Genomic DNA, 22,366 nt, shown 5'->3' with positions numbered 1-22,366 from the left:
TTTAGAATACCAGTTATTAAAGCATTCATGGAAGGGCTAAAAAGAATTATACCACCAAAAACACCACCAGTTCCTTCATGGAACCTTAACATCGTCTTAACAAGACTCATGGGTCCACCTTTTGAACCCATGCATTCCTGTGAAATGCAATATCTAACGTGGAAAGTCGCATTTCTCATTGCAATCACATCCCTCAGGAGAGTAAGTGAAATACAGGCATTTACCATATAAGAACCATTTATTCAAATACACAAAAATAAAATTGTTCTAAGAACAAATCCAAAATTTCTACCAAAAGTAATCTCACCATTTCATTTAAATCAAACAGTAGAATTACCAGTGTTCTTCCCACAGCCAGATTCCGTGGCTGAAAGGGCACTACATACATTAGACATCAAAAGAGCACTAATGTACTACATTGACAGAACAAAGTTAATCAGGAAAACAAAACAACTGTTCATAGCTTTTCAAAAACCACACATAGGAAATCCAATCTCTAAACAAGGCATTGCTAGATGGATAGTCCGATGTATTCAAACCTGCTATCTTAAAGCCAAGAGAGAATTGCCTATTACACCAAAGGCACACTCAACCAGAAAGAAAGGTGCTACAATGGCCTTTCTAGGAAACATTCCTATGAGCGAAATATGTAAGGCTGCAACCTGGTCTACGCCTCATACATTTACTAAACACTACTGCGTAGATGTACTAAATGCACAACAAGCTACAGTGGGCCAAGCTGTACTAAGAACATTATTCCAAACTACTTCAACTCCTACAGGCTAAACCACCGCTTTTAGGGGAGGTAACTGCTTTATAGTCTATGCTAAACATGTGTATCTGCAGCAACATATGCCATCGAACTGAAAATGTCACTTACCCAGTGTACATCTGTTCGTGGCATTAGTCGCTGCAGATTCACATGTGCCCTCCCGCTTCCCCGGGAAGCCTGTAGCCGTTTAGAAGTAAATCTTAAATCTTAAACATTTGTACATTTGTAAATAATTATTATAAACTTTTTATGTACATACGTATTCACTCCATTGCATGGGCACTATTTATAGCAAACAACTCCAGCCTCACCCTCTGCGGGGAAAACAATCTAAGATGGAGTCGACGCCCATGCGCAATGGAGCTGAAGAGGGAGGAGTCCTTCGGTCCCGTGACCAAAAAAGACTTCTTCGAAGAAAAACAACTTGTAATACTCCGAGCCCAACACCAGGCAGCGGACTGTGCTAAACATGTGAATCTGCAGCGACTAATGCCACGAACAGATGTACACTGGGTAAGTGACATTTTCATTATTAGTATAGTTGCCCTAAATAACTTTCTTGGGCCACATTTATTTTCACTGACATGGCATAATATAATATGCTACAATAATTTATACAAATATTTAATTGATCTGCCAATTGGATTAAGAGTGAGATTGAGTATCAAGGATTCCATCTTTTGGGGCTTTGAAAGATCGAGGCCCTCCTTAACTTTACACAAATGAGTCAACAGAAAGGTTTATTGATACTAAAGATTTATTCATCAGAATCGGAAGAGGGATGAGAGCGCTGATCCAAATAACTCTATTGTTAGGCCACAGTAGTAACGTATATTGTGACATATATGCACCATTGTGTCCTTGAGGCGCTGCTCCCTCTTAAAAGTATAGTGGGTTCACAGGAGTGGACTGAACTGAATGATTGGAAAGATGCATTAGGTTTTGTTTGAGATACACATGGTTCTACATTTTTTTTAAATAAGTCAAAATTTCAAACCAATCAAACTGTGAAAAGGAATGCATGTGATAAAGGATGGAGGGAAAGGAACAATGTTTGAGTTGAGCGGAGGGCAACATGCCATATGGAAGATAATGTGTATGAAGATACTTTAATCTGGTGATCTTGCGAGGCATAAAGGGGCTCAGGAAGTGAACATCTGGTGCCCTGGTGTATTGGCTGCTGGTGTAGAACATCTTTCTTGTCTCCCGGAGGGCAGAACGCTCTTTCGAGGCAAGTTAAATTTTCCAGTTGTATTTTGCTGAATGTATCCCTGAGAGTTAAGCTCTAGGACTGATGAATGAATACTTAAGTGAGCTGTTCTTCTTGCAGGTTGCAGCGCAAGTAGCAAGACAACCGGGCCCACCAGCTCCATCACCTTATTCAGCACATGAAATAAGCAAAGGGCATCCCGGCCTTTCTGCAACACCTCCGGGCCATGCCTCGTCCCCTGGACTTTCACAGGTAAACTTGCTTTACATTGTTGGGCAGTTTTCCCCCTGGGGATATAATCACATTGACATCATTTTATGCTTCTGCACTAGGATCTTGTACGTAATACCAAAATGACCTGCAACACCCTCTAACAGTATAATCTGACAAGTGTTTTGCCTTTGTCCCACCCTTTTCCTGCTTACTAATGGGAAATCCCTCCTGGCAGACAGCTGATGGGGAATATACTTGTTTTGAAAGGGTATTGTCCCTTCAAATACCTAGTGGGATGGGCGCAGCACATGAACAAGCCGTGCTCCTTTCATGCATACTGGCATTCCATGTTCTCTTCCTTTGCTGATGGTTAACTGATGCATTACACAGCACGCTTGTGTGTCATGCTCTTTGCTAAGTTAACCACTAACATCCCTGTATTTCTTTTTGCCAGTGACTGTTTTTTCTCATCAGTTTTCGTTTTGGTTTCATGCATACAACTCATCCCAGATATGTGAAGGAATAGAAAGCGTCATCATTTCTACATGTAGCGCTCAACACATCCTCACCTCCTGTACTTTTGTGATTGTTGATTGCTTATAGCATGCTCATGCATGTTGATCAAGGTGAACACTTAAGGTTGTGCTAATTTAAATTTTAGGATGGGTAGGTCTGTGTTTGGGGCTGGGACTAAGTTAAGGTTACGGTCAGGTGTTAAAGATCTTTGTAAGGTTTGAGTATAAATATCAATATAAAATTGGTAAAGCGATTACTAACATTTACAATTATACATCAAATAAAGATATTGCTTATGCATTGTTATTCAGCAGTGCACACTTTCAAAATAAACATACATTAAATATGTTTTTTGATTTCCAGTGCCACCTTTAAGGCAGAAATATTTGGCGGCAATGCTAGGACTTAAAATGACTCCATTAAAGAACTGCAATAGAGATAGAGGCAATTCAATGAATGATGTAAAACATATTGTAAAAACCTAAGCCGACGTAATCAATAGAGCACCATTCATGAATGCCTGTTGTTGGTGATAGTTAGAAATGCAGGACTGGGTAAAGAGAACTTTTTTTTCCTCTCCATTTGATGACCCTTTTAACCTCTGTTATAAGTATATGTAACCGAATTACATTACAACCTTACCTTACAGTTACCCCTTTCTAGAGGTAGGTTGAGATAGTTGATGCTGAGTTACAAGCATACGTACCTACTTTCATATTTGTGAAAGTGTCAAGATAGGAGATTCTTCCCCTCATGGACCCTACAGATGGTCTCTTTCCAACCTTTAAGTAAATTGTCCATCTTAGCAAACCTCCTCTGCGTGTCATTATAGAACCATCAGTGACATGGGCAGAACTTTTAAAATGAGTAACTGGTCACAGAGGCCTCTGCAGTATCGCAAACCATTCTTTCACACTTTGAGGGATTTCTAATGCACTTTACAGAAGGCAGATAAGTAAATTACTTATGGAGAGTGGACTCAATTGGTTGAAAGGAGCTTAATTTTTATCTGTGGGAAAGAGTGAATTGATTATCACATCGGTATAATGTGGAAAAAATATGGGAATCGTTGAAGCACCACCACCATCCCAAAGTCTAATTAACCGTCACTTATAGAGGATGGTGATTGGTGCTCATTTTAATTCCTTGGAGAGTAGCATGCTCGTAAGGTGTTTTGTTGAGCCTAAAATTATTCAGTAATAATGAACACATAGGTATAGGAAAATGTTTTGATCATAGCAAGGACTGGTGTTTACCATGTGCTGCACTTCAGCCTGAGGTCAAGGTAATAAAAAATAGGGCACTCAACTTTTTTATTGGTCTGAGACATACTGTTGTAAATCATGTGCGATAAGTGTTCCACATCCAGCAATAATAAGACTTCGTTTTTCTTAGTTTGGGTATTGGAGAAGGTAACTATTTATTCCATTGCCAGAGCGAAGATGACACTGGACAGTCGTGAACAGGACTTTCCCACATGAAACTACTATGTCGCTTAAACAACCCTCTTACCTTGACCCTAGCAGTGGGCCGTTATGCAATGTGTACTTCCTGTGGATGAATCCAGGGGCATACTCCATCTGATTTGCTTTGTGGAATAAACATTCCCAACCTACAGTTTTCTATGCCATCTTTCTGCCTTCAGAGATTTCTGCAGGGGCAGTGCCACTGTCTTGAACCACAGCTATGACATGAAACAGTCTCCTTAAATTAGTTTCATGTATTGGATGTCTGCATGCTCGTATGGGCAGTGTAGTTGTTGGACTGATAAATCCATCGATAATAAATTAAATTAACATATTAGGTCGCCAGAGCCCCAGTTGTTATCTATACTCCATTGTGTCTGTAGCAGTGCTTATTTCTTATAAAAGTATCAGAGCCTAAACACCAGCTAAGTAGTCTTGGTGTACAAATGGGGTCCTGGTGTATAAAGTCCTCTAAGTAGTGAAAATGTGTTGATCCGCAGTCTTACAAGTGTGCCTTCTGTCCTTCAAGGTCTTGCGACACTTCCCTCTGGAATTCATTATTGAACGGCGGCACCAGTAGGTGGCTTCCCTTCTCTCATTTGCGTTGGTGGCTGGGAATATATTCGTTGCAGTCTGCTATTCCGAATCACTTCAGCAACGTGATTCAAGGTCTCCAGCAAGGATGCACATCTGTGTTTTCTTAGCAAAAATCCCCGTTTGTGTATTGGAGGATTCCCCTGAATGTTACGTCCTGCAACACCAATGCTTACAGGTGTAATTTTGTCGTCCTAGGCACCCTCGTGCCTCACTGTAACATGCACAACAGCTACTTAGCTTTCTGATCGTATGCTACAATATGCATAAAGTGAGTAGCTTAAATTAGGCTTTGATTCCTTATATGCTTATTAACGATACTGAATTGTTAGATGTTGGAAATTCCACATTTAGCACCGTTGTTTCACTCAATCAATGGTTTAGATGTCCAACGAGGACGCTGTTGCAGTGGACTCATTTTCTGTTTACAAATGAGCTGCTGTTTTATGGGACAGAAAGGAGTCTGTTGGCAGATCATCCTGTTATAAGAAACAAGGATTTTAGAGATGATGCCTTAGGAAATATTAAGATTTCCATGTGCATTTGTGAATCAGATGGCTAACCCCAATGTACCTAGATGTGGTGGTGGCATGACAACACCTGGGAGAATGAGATGCGAGGAAGGAGAGCCAGTTCATGAGCAGCAAGGAAATAAATTACTATGATTTCTCTGGAGCTGACCATCAAGGAGCACAATGCCTAAATTGGAGATGGGTTACAATTTGTGTTTTATGTAAAACTAGTACTTGCTGTTGAAACATGCTTTCCATTCCAATTGTTTAATCAATATATACAATATCCTGTGTTTAATTTAAATTTATTATATGGAACCACACTAGAACTTAAACTTCTTTACAAAAGTAAACACTATGTGGAATGAATTCCATATGCATAATTTTTGAAGATTTTATGCAAAGATTCCCCGCCTGATCACCTGTAATTTAGATTTTTTTTAAAAATCAAACCATCACCATTTTCGCCATTTGTTTGTGGGATAGCATTGTCGATCCAGTTTCTATACAGAAAAAAGGTAATCATTGCTAGAGCAGCATATGTTGCAGTGGCACAACCCTGTTTTTTTTTTTGTTCTAATGAGACACGAGTGAGGACTTGGGCAAGAGAGGTATGTGATAGCCATACTGTAAAGAAATCAGGAGACCCCACATACTATACGTTCCTCAAATATAGGCTTTTATACAAGTTTACATTTGCATAGTATACAAATTACACACATCCCAAATCATATGCCCTTCAGTGTCATTTGATTTAAAATTGAAAGATGAAATTATAGCATCCAGAGGTATGTACAAGAGAATGATGGGCCAAGAATGGAAGCTTGTGGTACTACCATGTTCAAAGGTGGCACATTCTAGGGCTAGACCAATACCACATGCTGTACATGACACACAAAAATCATTCAGAGCCATTTGGTGCGCAGTTCTTTATTACTTTGAAATAAATTATAGTGAAGAAAGGTAGGAAGATTGTTTAATCAAGAAGTTCCAGGAGCAAGAACTTCACAAAGGCTTTTGGGTTTATTCTCAGTAAACACCTCAGCCACCGCACAGACAGCTTACACTAATCTTTATCTCCAGTTCAAATGATACTCTTTAGATTCCAAAACATCACTGACTACTCACTGTTCCATCTTAATCATCACTGCATTCTCTGTGAGTGTTGTCTCACTTAGCTTAAATATTACCACACACCTCTCTTTAAGTACATAAATATTAAAATAAACATTGCCATTAGATCAAATAAGTTATGCATAAGTAACAAAGGAGATAAATGGTGTAAACAAAAAGAACATGTACAGTACGTTTGATTTGTTCTCCTGAAGTAGTTTAGGTAACTTTGCTGGTTTGCTACTTCTCTGCCACTTCCCTTCACAAAAGATTGAGTCATGGTCTACACCACAGATTTTTTTTATAACCCTGCGCAGAGGGGAAAATGGGTTTCATCATCTGACATTTCTTCCCACTTTCCTCCTCGTTAAAGATAATGCCGTGTGCATTACATCAGTCTACCACTACAGCTCTTCTAAGATTTCAAATACAGAAGTCTTCGGTCTTCACCGCATTGTTGAAAATGTAATTATCTGAATAGGCACAGACAACTTGGAACATTGATGCCACACAGATTGTTAACCCTGGCAACAGCAGCAGCATTTGTTTCTCCACCAGCTTTTCTCTTATCAAACTGTTGATTTTACATTGCAATATTGTCGACTCTTTTGCCATACAGTCATGATGATCCTTCTTATTCATCTTTCCCTCACACATCCAGGGCACGTAGTATATTGTTAGGCTTTCTGCACCTGAGCAACTCAAAAATAACCTTTCCTTTGGTGGGGTGTGGGGCTAATCTGTACACATGCATTCTTGAAATAAGATCACACCTGTTCCCATGGCCTTTGCCGTTTGGTCCCATTTCAGCAGAGATAAGTTGAAACCCCTTTATCAGTCAAAATATTGTTAGGCTGTCTCCCTCTGCAAAAAACGTCTCACAAAATCTTGATGACATTCTTAGTTTCACCACTACTTGTAATGCTGACCTCCATCCATATAGTTTACATGTCAGCCAAGAAAATGACATAGAACCTCATTACTAGATAACAGGTTCTAGAATATCCAAAGACAGTGCTTTGTCCTCCCATTATTTATTATGCAGTTTTCAAGCAAACATAGGCTTGCAACTTTATTTACTAAGACACTCCACTCAATCTCAAATAGCTCTTTCTGTCGGGACCTCTAGGCCTGGCCACCAAGAAATTAAACTGTGCCTCTACTTTTATCACTTCTGCCCAAGTGCTCTTTATGAGCCATCTCTACCAGAGAATGTCCAATGGCACTAGGTGGGCTAGGCTAGTGATTGACTATTTCAGCTCTGGTCCCTTCAAAGTACTGGAAACATAATTGCCTTTTTATTTTACACTCGCACCTTCTCCAAGAACTGCACCTATGCCTTTGGTGCTGACATTAATTACTACAGTTGACTTTACCATGGAATCAAATATCTGGAGACTGATAACATTAGATTAGCCAAGACCTTGTAAGTACATTTTTCAGTAGAGCTTTAAGACCATTGAAACACCATACTTCTCTTCTACAATTCTCTCGTATTCTTTGACTGTTAAGCACATCTAATTTCAAATTTATTTCCCCCTCCCATCCAGGAACTTCACTATCTCTTCTTTGTTTGCCGAAACCGACAACTTAACAATAATTCTTATAAACTTTCCAGTGGTTTGATCCCTTGTCCAGTTGTCCCTTGATCTAAATACACAATTTCTCCACAATCAAGTTTGCTTTGGACTTTTTCTTAGTGAAAACTTGATCTCTAAGCCCGTAAAGTACCTTCCTTAGTCATTTTCAGCACCACATTAGCCGTACGCCCTGGACATATTGTTTGGGGTCAAGGACAACATGTTTAATTGGTCCTTGGGACAAGTAGGCTCAACCCTTTACGGCACAAACCCTTTGGCTGCCAGTTTACAGGGAAGGGACCTTTTTGCAGTTGAGGCAATATTTGTATCCATGTGTTAATGCTGTTCGAACTTGTATTTATGGTTCATTAATGCAAAGCTTTTATTATTAGGGTGAGCAATATAAATAAACGTTGTAAGGTCACACTGCACTACTGATAGTGGTGACAGTAAAAAAAAAAAAAAAGTGTGTGCACGCATTTGAAAAGTTTAATAATATGCGACTAAGTATAATGCTCCCAGAATGCTCTCAGATTAGATGCAAATGTTTTCAGAACAATGTAAGCAAAATTGATGATTATTTTGCTTTCATAATAAAATCTTCAAAAAAGAAATGCAAGTACGAAAATTTATCATTTAGTAGAATGTGTTTATGAATGCTAGAATTTCCAGAAATATTCATAATGGAACATCATTGTAACTAATTTCAACAAGATTATGGGTAACATGAAAATAAACAAGGTCTGGCAAAACCAACTGATCTGGCATTGGTGGTCAGTCTTTTGGTTTTGTCAATGTGTGTCTTGTTTTGACATGGCTTTTGTAACACTTTATTATGTGAGCTGACAGAGCCTCACAATTGTAACAAACACTGACAAAAGGCACATTTTTCTTTTTTTCTTTTTGATCTCAAAATGCACACATTGCCACAGTAATTCCTGGCACTGAACAAAACTACTTTGTGTGCCGATATGCTCCTTGTGGTATAGCAGAATGCTGTGACTCACAGTAAAGCCAGTCAATAGATGGGTAGAGATAGAATAGAATTTGAATAAGAACAAAATGTCCTGGTTAACACCATACCTAATTGGGGGCCCACTTCGTAAAGGAAGTCACAAACGTGCATACTTTGTAATAGAATTCTTTCATTATTTTGTCATTTTTTAAACTTGCTAACACTGTCTGGGCATTGATTGCACCTCAGTACCAGTTCAACACCCGAATAGAGCAATAAGCAACAGGAAGATGGTGCAAATAAAGCTTCTTTATACATACTTCATATTCAGTGAATCTCCACATCAGTGAGTTTTGAGGGATCATCAAACAGTTCTTGATCCTGAGAAAAGAGACAGGGAAGTTCTTCTCTCTGCACTAAATGTACCAAACACTTTTGCATACTACTCAAATTATGTTTTCACTGCGGCCATCTTGACAGCGTTTTACCCGGCGAAAAAAGAACGGTGGGGCTGTGATTTTCTACATGTCTGCCTACATTAATAAGATTTCATTCAAACCCAATCAAAATACGGGATGGTACTCCCCTGACAACAATAGCAAAATAAGACAAAACAATTATTGTACCTTGGTAACACTGGAAATAAATCTAAACAAATGAAATACGGGCTCCCGATTAAGCCCCCTGAAGATCTTTACACCAGTGCACGACTTTGCATCTGAATAAGCATACAAAAAAATTCATACTAGACACCAAAGGTAACTATTTCTTTAAGTAGTGTAAGACTGGTGCTCCGTTTGCGGTCCTTCAGCGCTTTCAGCTTGTGGTCCAACAATGCTGCAGAAATCTAAATACAGCTTTCCATTGTTTCAGATATTTGTGATAGAGCCGATGCCTGTTCACTTTCAGAACTGTGTTAACCTTTTGACAAACATGTAAAGTAACTCTCAGGAGTGTGTCTGATATCAGCACAGTCACTCCAAAATGACCTCCTGAGAGAACGTTTGACATGTTCAGTTGAAGTTCTCCAGAAATTCTTCCACCACATTATTGGACACTTAAGATATTGAATCAAAAGTGCCAGTTATTTGAGATCTCTGCTTACCTACCACACAGACTTACTGATCAGCAGATTTTCAAATAATGCTGTCAGTTGTCAAAACAGTTGCTACCATTTTTTTTGTAGCACTTTCATCTCATTAACTTGTTTGCTGATGTTAACCACTATTAGTAGCAGATTAAGTGATGGCAGTACATTCCCTAGCCTTGACTTAAATCTACTTTAAACATCCTGAAAAATATAAATCTTATAAGTGCATATTGGAATTCCAGATCTTCCTTTTCCAGATAGATTCACTTAGAAACTTACGTAGAATTTTTAACTGTTGAGAGTTAACTTCCTTAACATGCTACTGGCTCACCTTAGTGTGGAGACGTTTTAAAATTTGTCTTGCATCAGCCCAAGTAACTGCATGTAATCAGTATGTGCTTGTCCCCTGTGTAGATAACTAATGTAGATCCATAATCAAGAAGTTCCAAGAGGAAGAGGTTTATGTAGAATGAAAAATGTCCTGGCTATCGTAACTGAAAGTTTCAATTCTATTAGGGACACGGAGGCGAGGATTATGCTTTATCTTTCTCCACTTAAATAAACAGCAGCCAAATGTAAACAGGAAGTTTAGCAATAAAAAACTACTGATACCACGAAGGTTTGGGTATCGGTCAAGTAAAATAAAAGGGTATCCAATAAAATAGCAGTCAATATGGAGGAACCAATCAGCATTAAACAGGCCCAAATATAGTCTGTCGTTAGTGTTTCCAGCTCCTCTTTCTCAGCGAGAGGCAAGGTTGATCTGTTTTAGCCATCTTGTTTAATCGTATCAGATCTAAGAAGAGGTAACAACATAGGATTAGAGGAAGAAACTTAAATAATTACAAAGAAGCATCCTGTATCAGTAAAAGCAGATATATAATATGTTGAAAATATTAGGCATAGGTATTTGTAAAACAAGTTAAAGAAAAAGAATAGTGTTACTGGTAAAGGAGAGGGATCATGAAGATGATGGGGTGGAATAATCCTCGCCTCCGTGTCCTTAATAGAATTTAAACTTTCCGTTACAATAGCTACGACATTTTTCATTGTGTCAGGACTGGAGGCGAGGATTATGCTAGTTTAAAGCATATCCACTATAAGCTGAGCCATGTCAATTACTGGTTTGTAATAAAATATTTTGAAAGGAGAATCTGTAGACCAGTCCGCAGTCTTCATAATATCTTCCAGATGAGCTCCTAAAGAAGAGCGCCTTGAAGGCCATGACTCCACGTGTGGAATGAGCACTAAAAAGGGACAAATCATTTCCTGCTTCTTGCATTACCCAACGAGTAATAGTTAAAGAGGATACTGTTTTATGTGGTTTTATGAGGGGAAATTAGCAGTTGACGTTCCCCTGGAGGACAGATGTCCACAGACATTTCTTCATAGGCTTTAAGGCATTGTACAACACATAACTTGGGAAAATCTGGAACGGCAGGATAATAAATCACTCAAGTTTAATTTTGTTCTCTTGCTTACAGTGAATGAAACTCCAGCAGGGGAAAATGTTCTACTAGAAAAATCCAACGCACATCTGAAATCCTTCTATAGGAAATCAGGCAGAGAAGCATAGCTAACTTAGCTGAAAGTTCCTTCCTTGACAAATACTGGTTATTTTGCCAGGATAAAATTAAGTTTACTACTAGATTAACATCCCAAAGGGCAGTATAACGAGGTTCCAGAGGAAGAGAGAGTCTAATTCCTCGCAAAAGACGACACACAAAAGGATGCCCTCATAAAGGTGAACCATTTAATGTTGAATGACCAGCTGAAATGGCTGATCTGAAAGTATTGATTGAGCGATAAGCTAAATCTTCATAAACTAAACTGGCTAGGAAATTGATGACGACTACTACATGAGCGTCCACGGGATCGAGACCCTGTCGAAACACAACGGGCCCATCAAGACCATGCAGATTTGTAGCATTTAGAGGTGCTAGGAGCTCTGGCCTTGTAGAGGAAGTCTTCAGCTTGGAGCAAAAGGTCAGGGATCGACCAACGCCCCTTGAAATTCTCCACGCCATTAGAGAGAGAGATCGTTTTAGAACTATTTGATGAGATATTTGGTTCAGATTGAGGAGAATGGTCGGAAAGAGTGGGAGTCGGATTGGAAAATCCCTAGAAAGTTCCAGAAGAACTGGAAACAAACTTGAGACCTCCAAATTGGAGTAATCGGGACAATAATGGCTTTTTGGCGGCGAACATGGGTGGATGTTTGAGTAATCATAGCAAAGGGAGAGAAAACATAGCCACACTCTTGACTCCAGTCCTGGAGGAATGCATGTGTGGCATCCACCAGGGGATCTGTCTCCAGCTGAAGTTGATGGTCTAGTTTGGAGGCAAAGAGAGCTACAGAGAAAGGGCCCCAATGGTTTTGGAGATTGTAATTTTATTTTTGGGTGTAGTTTCCAAAGAATGGCGTCTCGGAAGTGTGTGGATTGGTAATCTGCAACTTGATTGTCTTGACTGGGTAGGTATTCTGCTGCTACAGAAATGTCGATCCAGACAATGCCAAAAACTGGTTGATAGATTGGAAAGTGATTTGGAATGAGTAAACCCAAGGTGATTGATATAACGAACAGCTGAAGCATTGCCCATCTGGAGGAGGATAGATGTTCGAATAGAGTCTTTGGTCCAACATTGGATTACAAAAGAACCAGCTAAAAGGTCCTGACAATTTATATGTAACTTTTGTTCGTCGGAAGACCAAACTCCTCCTGGGGAAATATCTCCACACCACGTGCCTCAACCTGTTCTGCTGGTGTCTGACTATAATAAGGTCTGATGCTGAGCCAAAAATTGCTGTGCCATTCCAAGCATCCATATGGGAGAGCCACCAGCGAATCTCATTCCCGGGCTTCTTCTGATAGGGAAATCATGTGAGAATATGATAGACCCTTGCAAAGATGAGTAGCCTTTAATCATTGTAGAGCCCGATAATGAAGAGGGCAGAAAATATTGCCTGGTTGGAGGAAGAGAGGAGTGCTACAAGACAAGCTATTTGCCGAAGAGAAACTTGGTGCCTGGACAGAGTATGTCTCAACTTGTGATGGATTTTTCACATTTTCCGAGAAGGAAGACTTACAGTGGCTGACATCGTATCTAAGCTGAAACCTAAAAAGACTGCATTTTGAGAAGGAACCAGGAGGGATTTTGACTCGTTCACGATGAAGCAGAGTTGCTGAAGTAAGTTGACAGTAAGCTTGTAGGTGATGTGACCACTTTCGAGGGCACTGATCTAAAATAAGAATGTCCTCTAAATATATGATGAGGCGAATCCCTTGAGCTCTGAGATGTTCCACCACTGGTTTGAGAACCGTGGTGAAACTCCACGGAGCAGAGGATAGACCTAAAGGAAGGTTGGTAAACTCATAAGTTTGTTGACGCCAGACAAATTGAAGAAAACGTCTGTGAGGTGGAAAAATTAGAATTGTCAAATAAGTGTCCTTTAGGTCGAGATGAGCTAGCCAATCTAGTGGACGCAAAATGTCGCGGAGGAGGTGAATACCTTCCATTTTGAATTGTTTATAAATTAACCATTAGTTGAAATCGCGAAGATTTATCACTGGTCGCTGACCCCCGTTGGCATTGTTGACTAAAAAGAGATTGCTGTTGAAACCCTGATGATGAGGTTGAGTTGTACATATAGCACCTTTCTCTAATAGAATTTATGGGGGAGTGCCCAGAAACTCGATGTGAAAACCTCTGATAGTTTGGAGGACCCATGCATCCCTTGTGATTTGTTTTCCAAACTTGGGTAAAACTCTCCAGAGGGTCTCCTACTTTTACAATATAAGAAGGGAGAACTCTTACCTGTATAGGAGGAAGTGTTTGAGCCTCTGCCACCTCGACTTCTGAAACGGTGGCCACTTGTGGGGTAAAAGTTGGTGAAGTGAGTTTGATTCTTGAAGTTATCCTGATCTGGAGCCTTGTCCTCTGAAGGAATTTTGAAAGGAAAGGCAGCCGGACTAGCGGCCCCTGCCTCACCCGTCCTCATAGAAAACACGGGAAGAGAAACCTTTTTAAACAATGATTGAGCCTTGTCTAGAGGTGTGAAAGTATTAACAAACCTTCCCAATTCTTTAATAAAAGGTTCTTCAAAAAGTCCTCCTTGAGCAACAGGTCCTGCTTCAGAGTCTGCCAAGTCACCAAGCTTTGGGGCGACCCTAATTAATAGAGAACGGTGTTGTTCTGTTGAGGGAGCACAATTTGCATTTCCTAAAAAGAATATAGCACGCTGTGCCCAGCCTGAGAAAACTTCTTGAGATATTACAGATTCTGTAGATTCTGCCTCCTCAGCTAAGTCTAAAAGTTTTGTAAAGGGACTTAAAACATCAAGCAGTTTGTCCTGGCATGCTAGACGGACCTATCAATACCACTCTTAGGGTCTTTCATAAGTTTTTGAAGAAAGGTGGCCATTTTAGGGTCCAAATCAGGAGTGATTGCAACCTTGTCTGGTAAGGATGGTCGGAGATAATCAGCTCTGAGACAATTACAAGATTTTTTCTCTAAAGGATTCCAGATGCACCCCACTATATAAGTGGCTACTTTGTCAGATGGAGCCCAATCAGAAAACCGGGGATGGAGAATATTATCAGGGTCTAGCATGTCTGAAGGTTCAGACTTGGGACCTGAAGGAAGTCTGGAGGATGGAAGCCAAGGCCTAGAAGGGCCTGGCTCATCATCTGGGCCAGTGTAGGTATCAAAAAACTGATCACTTTTGGAAGCAGAGGAAACAGAAAGCAGACCAGGAGTATCTGAAAGAAAAACAGTTTGACATGGGCAAAAACATCATGATCAACCCATGATTTGCAGTGCACTTCGCAGGGGTTGCTTCCTCAACAGATGTTTGAGTGTCAGAAGCTGAGGACAAATGGGTGGAAGTGGATATTTTAGCACACTCACATGCAAACTGCTCAGACAGTCTTTGTTCAAGAGGACCTATAGCCTCTGAGACTGCGTGGTAAATAGATGCATCTACAGCATCAAAAATCATTTAATTCCATTAGGATAGTTTAATATTAGATATGGATAGAACTAGGAAATAACCCCTATAAAAAGGTTAAGATTCTTGAAAAACATTTTTGTGGGAAAACAATCCCTTTTTATTAAAGGAGGGCTGGCCGTCAGCCAAATATATATGCGAGTATAAAAACTCAAATATTTTGCAAAAAAAGGGGACACTTCAACATTTGAAAATGTAATTCAACAATAAGAAAAAGCGCATAGGAGCGTGTCCCTGAAGGTATTAAATAATGTGGTTAAAGAAAATACAGACCCCAGTAGGAGCGTCAAAATATATATTTATATGAATTCCAATAAAGACTGTACTTATATAGGGCGTTGTGGCAAACACAGCAGAAAAGACGAAATTCTTATACAGACCCCATAAAACGGGGCCTCTCTCTCTAGACGGGCAGAATTCAGCTTGTGATACCAGTGCACAGTTTGTCTCTCAGAAAGTGAGAGTTCTAAGCTGAATGCCGGATTAGCGCGAGTGCGTCAGTCAGACGCCATCTGGTGTTCAACTGACAGCTCCAGCGGAGCTGCAAACAATAAGATTCAGCCGCGAAGGAGCAAAGAAACGTTCCCGCGGGTGAAAAAGAATTGGGAATCAATAAACACATTAAAACACCACAAAACATTAGCTAATTAAACCAAATAGAATAATTTAAACCACAATTATAAGCAATGGTTACAAAATACGACTTATCTTTGGCTGCGAGCAGCGAAGAAATCGGGGCTGGAAACGCTCACAACGCACTATGGGCCTCATTATGAACATGGCGGTCCAGACCGCCATGCCGGCAGCGGCGGAAATTACCGCCACCGGCATGGTGGTCTGGACCGCCATATAATGAACAAGGGAAGACTGCCACCGGCAGCCCTCCTGCGCCACCAGGCTTTTGCTGACAGGCAGCCTGACGATGGCGGATTTCTCTATCCAACAGGGCTGCGCTGCAAGCAGCCCCGCCCTCTGGATAGAGAACCCTTGTTCCTCCAGCCTTTCCCTGGTGGTTTCCCCCACCAGGGACAGGCTGGCTTAAGGGGTGCTCCGGGCCCCCTTGGCACAGCCCCGTTGTGCAGGTCACTGCACAATTTATGGGCAGTGATCTGCGCAACAGGTGCTGCTGCACCCACCGCACTACGGCATTGACGACGGCTCCATGTGGAGCCGTCGGCAATGTCCTGGCCCAGCATTCCGCTGGGCCGGCTTGCGGGAACACTGTTTCTGCCCACCATCCCAGTGGAATGTATATTATAGGGCCAGCGGGGTCTTCTAGGGGCTGGCGGTCTATGTTTAGACCGCCAGGATGAACATGGTGGGGAATCCCACCGTGTTCATAATGAATCCCTATATTTGGGACTGTTGAATGCTATTTGGTTCCTCATATTGGCTGCTATTTCATTGGATATTCTTTTATTTTATTTCACTGATACACAAAGCTTCATGGGATTAGTAGTTTTTTTTGTTAATCTTCCTGTTTACATTTGGCTGCTGTTTATCGAAGTGGAGAAATTAAAGCATAATCCTCGCCTCCGGTCCGGACATAGAATTTACAGTTTATTTCATACAAATACCTTAGCAAAAGCACAGACAGCTTACATTTTGAAGTATCTCTGTCCAGTTCGAATGACGCTCTTCAGATTCCAAACCGTCTCTGATACTTCTTAGTATTCCATTTAACACACCATTACTTGCCTGAAAGATTACCACATGTAGGGAACTCACTTGGCTAGGAACCTTCAGAGCAATACTGAATATAGAATTGAGCAGCTAATCTTCTGCAAAATACTGAAAGACTATAAATTTACAAGAAGAGGCTGAAAGTGTAACCCATCTAAACAAAAGGATGTCAAGGTAGGAGAAACGTATTGTCTGCTATACTTAAGAATCAGCAAGGAACGAAGGATGAGTAACAGGAACCGAGCAGGTCCGGAGGAGAGTATCCATGTGATTATGGCCACTAATAGCTGTATGTTTATTTGTTTGCTTGAAACTTCAATAAAAATGCACCAGGAGGCAGAGCACCCACTCAGACCTATGTATTTCAAAGGGCTTTGAGGGAAACAATGGTGATCGTTTTTCCAGAAATCATAAGCAAAACTTTCATTGAATGTAGTAGCATAATTTAATTGGGTGTCTTAAATGAAGCACTGATGATGAGAGACTCAGAACATCGTTATCCTTTTATCTGTAATCCTTTGTGTCGCTCTCCTGAGGTCTCTTCTTGTTTTTGTTTGGGCCAAGCGTGGGGTCTTATTTTGACACAAGGATTTTGCCCTTCTTACACAGTTTGGACGCTTGAGTAGAAGTACAACTTCCTAAATATACAAATTGCAGTCTCGGAATGCAGAATATTTAGGCCTTTTGCTCTTTGACTTTAGAAGCCACCCAGCAGAACTTGATTGGGGCATGTGTAGTATGTATGTCTCAAGTGGAGGGTACACCAGTCTTTGATCATCTGTGAATCCCTTTTGTTTTGATAGGTACTTAAGTGGCAATAATTTATTTTGGTCTGGTTTTTACTGAGTAGACCCCAAATGATGCCTGAATCTCATGATTCATATTTCTTTTACAATTGATTGAACTAAGTTAATCAGTGTCTGTCAGGGACCCTAGAACCCAACAGCATAACAGTAAATGTATGCAAAAAAGGTAATAATTACTGGATGCATAAAAAGATAGTGTTTTTTGCTTTGATACCTAATGCATGGTATTAAAAATGAAATACAAATAACTCAGGCAAGTGCCGCCTCACAGCTCCTATCAACAGTGAGACCAAAATCTATGCTAAAGTAATCATGGAACAGTTTGAAAATATGATAATGGAGGTATAAATACCACATTGTGATGGTTTTAGGAAGAGTTCCGAGATTTTGAGATATTATGGCCCTTAAAATCACCTAAAAGACTGCTTGAAGTACCAGCAGGAGCGAGTTTGAATGCTTTCTGGATTATTCTACTGCCTTTGACAGCTTCACTAGAGCGACACTTGGGGGAAACTGATTAGTTGGGGTATATGGTCCCACTGCTTAAAGCGCTCCAAATCGTTTTATGACTTGGTTACAGATTCAGACTAAGAAAATTAAAACCCACACTAGGCTGAAACATGAGTGTGTTTGCCTCCCCTTGCTTCTCCCCTGCCCTTTTCTGTGATGTCCTCACTCTTGTGTGCTGCTTCCCCCATTGCCTTTTTACTTGTGCTTCTCCCCCCAGCTGCAAGTTGCAAGATTAGCTCTCGCTCATCTCTTTGCTTCGTCCCCCCCATTTGCTTGGTTTCATCCCTCCGCCCTCTGTGTTGCCTGCACCCTGTGTTGCTTCCACTCCCATGTGCCTACCCTGTTGCTTCTAATCCTCTACCCCTATGTTGTGTCCACCACATTTTCTTTTACATTGTTTAGTTATCAATCCAACTCAGATCAGCAGTTAACAAAACTAAACAAGCATTTTCAATGCAACAGGTCTCTTATTTGCTTGAGTTAGAGCTATTAGCGTTGTAAACTCCTAACTGGACTTTTCTTGCCACACGAATTAAAAGAAAAGAAAACGCAGCGCGATTGCACTACGTAAAATGCAGCACAATCGTGCTGAAATTGAAAACGGAAAAATCGAGCACGATCGCCCTATGTAAACCCCAGCGAGATTGCGCTGCGTGGAAAATAAACAGATAAAGTAGTCCGGAAATCATGCTGAAAACATCGAGCCTCGTATGTTTTCAGCAGTTTACCGGTGCTGTGTAGGTGGGCTAAACACCAGAAAAGGCATGACGTAGGCGTGCCTTTCACAAATGAAAGCAAGCGGATTTTAAAAGGCAAGCCCACAAACCAGTGAAAGTGACTGACGTGACATGGGCATAGTTGGAAGCCCAACAAGAGATTTCTACAGGGGATGGAGCACTTTGCGCTCGCCCCTAAAAAGCAGCTGCATCATTTTCCTTTCCTTCAGTCTAGTCGGAAGGATCTGAGGATAAGTGCAATTGCTTGTGCCCACACATTCAAAAACTCAGTGATGCTCATTATCTGAGGATAAAACAAGTTACTGCTCAGATTTAGTGTGTGACAAGACCTCTGTTCAGCAAAAGTTGACACGTTATATAGCCTGATAGGCTTGCCAATCTGAAGTCACCTTTCCTCGGAAGGATGAGTGCTCTTAAATACCCTGTTTAGGTGGTATTCCGTGCAACTTTGCCACCAGGAAGTCACCTTTGGACAATATGAAGGCATCTGTGGATCTGTGCACCCTGGTGTGGACAGTCAGATGCTTAAAAACAGACCTTTTTGAACTTAATAGTTTCTGACTCTCCATCACTGGTATTTCGAAGTAAAATTTGTTGGTACTGTTTAATGTTTGGCTTGAGCCACAGGTGGCTATAATGAAGCAGCATCCAGAGAAGATTTATTCCATACTGAGTCTTGAAAGCCACTAATTCAAAGGCATATACCATGGGTGCACTTTTGTGACTTTCTTTAAGAATTTGGGGCCACATGTAGGTAGGTTCAGATTTGCGACTCGCAATTTGCGAGTCGCAAATCAGAATGTAGGATGTTGTCCCTGACACCATCTGCGATTCGCAAGGGGGTCGCAAATGCCCACCTCATGAATAATCTTGAGGTGGGCTGCAATTTGCAACCCCATTGCGAATGGCGGCCCTCACAGGGATGGTGGCCTGCTGGAGACAGCAGACCACCATGTCTGTGACTGCTTTTCAATAAAGCAGTTTTTTTTTTTTTTTTTGTAATGCAGCCCGTTTTCCTTGAAGGAAAACGGGCTGCATTACAAAAACGAAAAATGAAATGTTTTCGTTTCATTTTTTCAGAGCAGGCAGTGGTCCACAGGACCACTGCCTGCTCTGAAAAAATGTTTACAGTGACATTCACAACGGGGAAGGGGTCCCAGAGGGACCCCTTCCCTTTTGCGAATGGGTTAGCACCCATTTGAAATGGGTGCAAACTGCGATTGGCTTGCGCCCGCGGTCACAAAACAATCCTACACTGCACTGCGAGTCGCAATTAGGAAGGGAACACCCCTTCCTAATTGTGAGTCGCAAACCCGTTTTGCGATTCGGTAACCCGGTTACCGAATCGCAAAACTGGGTTTGTGCATCGCGATGTGCTTTTTGCACGTCACAAACAGCGAAATTCGCTGTTTGCGACATGCAAAAAGCTACCTACATGTGGGTCTTGGTCCCTAATTAGGTCTGGTGTTAACAAAGACATTTTGTTTTTGTTAAACTTCTATTTCTCTCTTTCGGCTGGCCTTACTGTGAGTGATCGCATTCTGCTCTTCCACAAAGAGCATATTGGCACACAAAGTAGTTTTGTTCAGTGTCAGGAACTACAGCGGCAATCAGTGACGTAAAGAAACTGGAGGGTGCCCCTTTGCAAAGAACATGGAGGAGCCCCCTCTTCAGACTCACTCAGGGCAGGTGCTGTGCTGAAGGGGTCCCCTGGAGGGCGGCTGCAGGGCCTTTGTTATGCCACTGGTGGCAACATGTGCTTTTAGAGTTCAAAAACTATTGGGGGGGGTTTTGCCAGTGTTTGTTACAATGTTGAGGGCATGGTAGCTCCCACAACAATAAAGTGTTACAAAAGCCATGTCAAAACAAGACACGCATTGATGAAACTAAAAGACTTATAAAAATATGTCGGATCAGTTGACTTTTTTCATTGTTTGTTTATTTTCATGCTTCCCATAATCGTGTTAAAAATGGTTACACTGATTTTCCATTAGAAATATTTTTTGGAAATACTAGAATGCATCAACACATTTTACTAAATGACACTTCAAAGAAATAGCACCTAAAATTTCATGGTAGCGAAACTTTTTCCCTACTTGCATTTTTTTCTGAACATTTTATTTTAAAAGCAAAGACTCTTCTCTCCTGCTTAACAAGCTTCTGCAAACATTTGCATCTAATCAGAGAGCATTCTGGGAGCATTATACTTAGCCTCATAGCCTAAACTTTTCAAACGTGTGTACACGTTTTTTTTTTTGTACTGGAACCAACGTCAGTAGTGAAGTGTGACCTTAAAACATTTATTTACAGCACTCACCCTAATAATGAAGGCTTTCAAATAATGAACCATAAATACAAGTTCGAACAGCATTATCTTTTGGAAACACATTACCTCAACTGCAGAGAGTTCCACTCTCTGTAAACTGGCAGCCAAAGGGTTTGTGCTGCAGAGGGTTGGGCCTACTTGTCCGAAGGACAAAGTAAACATGAAAACTTGTTGCCCTTGACCCCAAACAAGATGTCCCGGGCGTCGGGCGATAGGAATTCCACATCCCTGTTGTAAGAATCTGTCTCACACAGCTTCTAAACAGGGATATGTTTTTCTTCATAACCAAGAGATTCTAACATTGGGGCCATAGATATTTTGCCCAATAAATAATCCAGGTCCTTTTTAATAGTCTGTGGAAAAGCTGAATTTTTTGTGTGGTTACCCCATATTTTTCACCTTGTGCTGGACCCTATGTTTTTGTACCTGATAGAGACTTATTGCGGCAGATTGGATCTGGTAGATTTTTGTGAGCAGTACCCCTGCATTCTGGTAGGTGGCATTGGTAGTCTGCAACAGAAATGATGTCGCAGTTCCTATGTAGGCGCCACCCAGGCATGCCGTCGTCGGTTCTTTTCTTTCCACGCCAGCCAGCGCCGACCCATAGAGAGCTACCCCTCAATCGGAGCGACACATACCTAAATCAAAGATGTGCCTCATTGTTGGGCATTTCAATGCTGTTGGAGCACCTTTGGGCCAAACTTGGTCAGAGGTGTCCCCATTGGGTTCTGCGCCGGCGGCTCTGGCCTCGTGCCAATGGGCTCCCAGGGATCCAGTCCTGGATCCGGACCAGCGCTGGTGGTATCATCTCAACCTTCCCCGGTGCTGGTCCTGATGCCATCCCCATTGTCATCCCTGACTCCGACACAGAGCTGGATGGGCGCTTTGCCTCCTTGTTCAGATCCTGAGCCCTATTTCATTGGCTAGGCCTCAGGGAAGAATTGGAGGGGTCGCTGGACCTTTTAGAATACCATCCAGAAGAAGGTGAAATGGACAGGCATGAAGACTTGGGTTAAGCCAGCAAACTGGACACATTTCCAGATACTGGCATTCTTTCTCCCCCTACCGTGGCTACGTAGGAGGGAGCTTCTTAAGCAGTGTGGGTGAGGAGGGCGGCTGAGTTGCTGGACCTTCAGCTACCCTCGGCTGCCAAGACTAATTTCTTGACAGAGCTGCTACTACTTGGAGTTCCCACATCAGAACCCCTGTTTCTTTTCAATGAAGCCCTCACTGATGTGGTCCTGGGTACCTGATCCAAACCCAGCACCGGGGCTC

General features: G+C 41.4%; 1 protein-coding gene across 13 annotated transcripts in view; it reads left to right on the top strand.

The window, feature by feature from the left end:
* EIF4G3 (eukaryotic translation initiation factor 4 gamma 3) overlaps positions 1-22,366 on the top strand; it is a 906,783-nt gene that overhangs the window by 109,377 nt on the left and 775,040 nt on the right. For all 13 annotated transcript variants that reach the window (XM_069240075.1, XM_069240074.1, XM_069240071.1 and 10 more), the window contains exon 3: positions 2,103-2,234. In XM_069240075.1, coding sequence (XP_069096176.1) covers positions 2,103-2,234 — 132 coding nt within the window. The remainder of the gene's footprint in view (positions 1-2,102; positions 2,235-22,366) is intronic.

This window comes from Pleurodeles waltl, chromosome 6 (assembly GCF_031143425.1).
Source record: "Pleurodeles waltl isolate 20211129_DDA chromosome 6, aPleWal1.hap1.20221129, whole genome shotgun sequence".
NCBI classification, from domain to species: domain Eukaryota; kingdom Metazoa; phylum Chordata; class Amphibia; order Caudata; family Salamandridae; genus Pleurodeles; species Pleurodeles waltl.
Note: the sequence above shows the minus strand (reverse complement) of the source record. Positions and strands in the feature narration are given on the sequence as shown.